Source organism: Macrobrachium nipponense, chromosome 39, assembly GCF_015104395.2.
Source record: "Macrobrachium nipponense isolate FS-2020 chromosome 39, ASM1510439v2, whole genome shotgun sequence".
In the NCBI taxonomy this organism is placed as follows: domain Eukaryota; kingdom Metazoa; phylum Arthropoda; class Malacostraca; order Decapoda; family Palaemonidae; genus Macrobrachium; species Macrobrachium nipponense.
Genome location: NC_061099.1, coordinates 31,339,187 through 31,344,186, shown reverse-complemented (window position 1 = coordinate 31,344,186; position 5,000 = coordinate 31,339,187). Strand labels below are relative to the sequence as shown.

Below are 5,000 nucleotides of genomic sequence, written 5' to 3'. Positions count from 1 at the left end.
TACATGAGAAACTGAGAGTACCAGGAAGGGTCGTATAAGTGACAGATAGGGATTATAAGGAGATTAGTACCTAGAATCCAACACACCTGGAGAATGAGTAACCTTTCCAAACAAGCATATGTTTTGTGAATAAGTTTTTGTTTACCAAAGATCTGAATGTGGTCAGCTGCCACCCTGTATAATCCTTCAATTGTCTTGTCCCTGTGTGTGAGCAGTTGGACTTAATCTTTTTGTTCTTAAATTGTACCCATGTTTATGCTTGTTTGGAAAGATTACTCATTCTCCAGGTGTGTCGGATTCTAGGTACTAATCTCCTTATAATTCCTATCTGTCACTTATACGACCCTTCCTTGTACTCTCAGTTTCTCATGTATGTCAGTTTGTCTGCTAAGTAAAGGACGTTGAGTCGAAAGATCTTGCATTTACTCCGTTGTTTATCTTTCCTTCTTGGCTTATACCTTTATATATAAACATATATATTATGAGGAGATTTTATGCTGTTGTCAACATGAATTTTAAATCGAAAAATCATCGAGAATGCAATAAAACTCCGCGAACAGCATTAAAAAACATGGAAAGTGTCCATCTGAAAAATATTTGAACCGGTGTGTAATTTATCTAGCACAGGCTTTTTAATAACAGTGAAAGCGCGTGATGCGTGAAAACCGCCATTTCCTAGACACTGAGGTGGACTTCGATGTGATGTAGTTCTTGGTAAAAGAAAGAGAGAGAGAGAAATCAGTTTTCGACCTGAAAATGATCGAGGACACGATCGTCGGCTCCGAAGACGCGGCTGCTGCCTCTCGCTCAGTGAAATCGAGGACTTCATCAGTGACAGAAACCTACGATCATGATCACGTGAGAGTCTCGGAAAGAGAGAGGGGGGCGCTCGATAGTGCCCTGTAGACCCTTTCCCCGCCTGCGAGAGGGGGGCCCGGTGATGCCCCCTTCGAGGCTGCTGCACAGGGGGACATGGCTCAGAGAGTCCCCCCGGGGATTGGTCCCCACAGCGAGGATGGGGCTTCGGTGGATGCGCCCCTTCCCTCCAGGTAAGGTTCCTTCTCTTCTAGTAGGTCGATATATGCACGTACAGACAAGTACCTACATACACACACACACACACACACACACACACAAACACTAAAAGGTAAACGACCCTTCGGAAGTGAAAACTGGTAAAAACTGACCCATTGAAATTTTGGGTGATCTGTCAGTTCATTTGTGTGATAATGGCAGTACATTTTACACACATATGTATGCTTAAAATGTGTATATACTATGTACTTATGTATATTAGGGTAGATAATAATTATTTTTTTTATCACTTCACCTCGACATTTTTCATATCCACACCATTAAGCTACGAATGTCGGTTAATATCCAGTTCTCTCAACCTCGGAAATAATAATATCGAAGGCGAATTACAACTGAAAAGTTCTTCGTCACCGGGCGGATTCGAACCGCTGACAGCAACGACCCCCCCCCCCCCCGCCCCCCTCCCGACATCAGTGTCGGGAACCTCGGATCGGTTATAATTTTCCTTCGTTATTGTTGCAGAGGTGGAGCGAATTGGACTTGAAACGACGATTGTAGCTTCATGTTTCTGAATCTGAAAAATGTCAAAGCTGATTATGATTGAAACTAATGTGTTCGATATATATATATAATATATATATATATATATATATATATATATATATATATATATTATATATATATATATAATTACTAACAGTTCTCATTGTCAAGTAAAGCTTGTACTTTTTTTTTTAATAAATATCTCCGCTTGAGACCATCCACTTTCAACGAAGTCTTGTTAGATAATTGTATTAATGCACAGAACAATTGTGTAAGTGATAAAATTTATATATGTATATATTTTATATATATTGATTTAAAATATGTTCAGTTTTGATATACAGTATTATATATTTTTTTAACTTTATATGTTGATTAAAACAATATAATCGCCTCCATTATTCTTGGTATGAATGAATTTGAAGAGTGAATAAAAAATAGTTATCTCTTCACCTCCTTCCTTTTGACCCCTCCCCCCATTCCCCTCCTGTTCCCTTTCCCCCTCCATTCTGTCAGCTTCCATGAAGGGACTGACGAGTCTCCAAGACAGTTTTAATTCTCTCGTATTATGACGAAAGTCAAAGTGTCTTTGGGAGGGTCACAGCCCAATTTGAGATTGGCCTTATCTCCGTCTTGTGGTCGCTCTGGGCGCCGCGTTCGATCTCTTGCCTTCTGGCTTCTGACTCGTCTGGTTGGTGTCCTGTTTCTTATTTCAGCTTTTCAGGGAGTTTTGTGATGCAATGCGATGCCAGATATTTGTCAATAGATCCTCCAGTTACGTGATTTAGCTTTCTGTTATACTAGGTATGATTTTTTTTTTGTTCGTAAATTATATAATGGAGAATTATGTTTCCGAACGATTTGTAAACATTAACTGAAATGTATAATGTCATAATTTAAAAATTCAACCACTTCTTACTGAAGCCATCGGACTTTTGCTAGTCTGAAAGCTTTACTTAGTCGGTTGTCGTTACTAGGTTGATCATAAGAAAGTACCGAAAGCTTCTGTAATGTCATTCTTGTATTGTACACGTACAGGTTTTTCATGGTTTCGTCGGTGTCTTCATTATGGTTTGAACTTTCAGAAAAACTTAATATACTCACATTTTTTCAAGCTTCCCCGATGAAATTTTGAGTCCGGTTACTTAACGAAAATTGATTTTCATCTGAATATTCAGGAACAATATTATCAGGTATATTTGTGTTATTGTTGATATGTGTGTATAAATACATATATGGAGTGTGTTTTGAATGTACAATTAAGTTTTCAAGGGGGTTGATGATGTATTGAAATGTGATGTGTGATAACCGTAGAGTTTATCGGTTAATATTTTGCTTATGTTAAGGTCGTGCTATTAACTGCTTTGCCAACTTCGTTAGTTTGTTTTATGATTAGTAAAGCATACTTGTCTTTAAGTTTTCATTGATTTTGCAATTGCGAAAATCTCTTTATACCCGTATTAGCACGTAACGAAAGAAAAGTATCAGTTATCATCCTGTAATGGATCAAGAGTGAATGGTTATTCAGGGCGACCATTTATTTTTTCACCTTGCATGTTTTACCTGTGGGTTGAATGCACGCAGAGTGGCCGAAAACACCTGTAGCTTCAATTTCCCACAGGTTTTCACGTTCGACCCTGTCAGTTCTGAGTGCCTGGTGATGGCATAAACAAGAAGGGGGACTGTTTGTTTATTTTTATCTCTCTGTCTCTCTCTCTTTGGAAAGAAAGTGTCTGGGTAATTACTTTGATAGTTGTTGTCCTATTTAAATTTTTTTATTTGCATTGGTAAGGCTGTTTTCTCTCTCTCTCTCTCTCTCTAGAAATTAAGTGTCTGGGTAACTTACTTTGATAGTTGTTGTCCTATTTAAAATTTTTTTATTTGCATTGGTAAGGCTGTTTTCTCTCTCTCTCTCTCTCTCTAGAAATTAAGTGTCTGGGTAAATACTTTTAATAGTTTTGGTCCTATTTAAATTTTTGTTTATTTGCATTGGCAAGGCTATTCTCTCTCTCTCTCTCTCTCTCTCTCTCTCTCTCTCTCTCTCTCCCCCTCTCTCTCTCTCTCTCTCTCTCTCTCTCTCTCTCCAGTTCATTGCCCTTCCCTTCGTGGAATTAGTTCGCATCTGAAAAGGATGAAAAGTACCCGCCACCCCCCCCCCCCCCTCTCTCTCTCTCTCTCTCTCTCTCTCTCTCTCTCTCTCTCTCTCTCTCTCTCTCTCTCTCTCTCTCCGCTTTCGTATTGACTCTGCCTTAGCAGGATAAATACGCAATAAATCCGCACCAAAGGAGATTACATGCAATGAAAGCATCGGCCCTGGGCAGGACTCGGACATAATATTATGCCTTTTGGGTTTGATACAAAAGGCAGATGCAGTCATCATGTTGTGCAATCTCATTTTGGTTTAAGTTATTCCCATGGTAAAAAATTATGAGTATTTGGGGCTTAGAATTGGAAAGTGACGTGGGAGTTAGTGACAAAACTATCTTATATATATATATATATATACATACATATATTACTGAAAAGTCCTCTTGCAACACAGACACAAGTCCTAAGTAAGACGCAGAGCTTCGTTTCCATTCGTCTTTCCATTTCCTGGTAGGAAACCTGGTCTCGTTTCTTGTTGTTGTTGTTCTCTCTCTCTCTCTCTCTCTCTCTCTCTCTCTCTCTCTCTCTCTCTCTCTCAGTGGGCTTCGCACACGTTTCTCCTTCTTTCCTTCTCAGTGTTCTCCGTCTGCCCTCCTCTTCCTCCTCCTCCTTTCTCCCGTTTATCAACCCCCTATCCCCCTCCCCCCGCCTTGGTCTTCCAGTACCAACCCAAGTAATGGAATCATCTTCGTCTAAGGAGTTTTTTATTTTTTTATTTTTTTAGCATTATATAATCGTGATTTATAGTTGAGGACCTGAGGACTCTCTCTCTCTCTCTCTCTCTCTCTCTCTCTCTCTCTCTTTCTGCCACGAGGGCACGATCCTTCGGAGGGTCAGCTTTAGTATGTGTGTGTGTGTGTGTATGCGTCTTAGGAGAGTAAGGGTGTTTACTCGCTAGTATTGCTCTGCAAGCGGGATTGTTTTTCAGCATTACGTGCATTTCAATGAGTATTAACTTCTGTTGCTTCCATTACTATTATTAGTATTGATGTGGAAGCTTTGAATTTTAACAATTACATTTTATTGCATTTCAGAATTTTTTAAATCAGCGTATTAAGAAAAGTATATTATTATTATTATTATTATTATTATTATTATTATTATTATTATTATTATTATTATTATTACTGTGGTTGTTTTGAATTTTATTCATTACATTTTATTGCATTTATTCAGAATTTTTATAGTCAGCGTATTATTATTAATTATTATTATTATTATTATTATTATTATTATTATTATTATTATTATTATTTTATTATTGTGGTAGTTTT

General features: G+C 38.1%; 1 protein-coding gene across 9 annotated transcripts in view; it reads left to right on the top strand.

Annotated features, from left to right (window-relative positions):
* The window catches only part of LOC135210255 (uncharacterized), a 266,781-nt gene that overhangs the window by 187,958 nt on the left and 73,823 nt on the right, over positions 1-5,000 (top strand). For 7 of the 9 annotated variants that reach the window (XM_064243122.1, XM_064243116.1, XM_064243117.1 and 4 more), the window contains exon 2: positions 623-1,049. The exons of 1 other annotated variant lie outside the window; for it this stretch is intronic. In XM_064243122.1, the coding sequence (XP_064099192.1) occupies positions 973-1,049 (77 nt within the window). In that variant the 5' untranslated portion in view covers positions 623-972. The remainder of the gene's footprint in view (positions 1-622; positions 1,050-5,000) is intronic. One more of the 9 variants, XM_064243113.1, reaches the window with a different exon arrangement.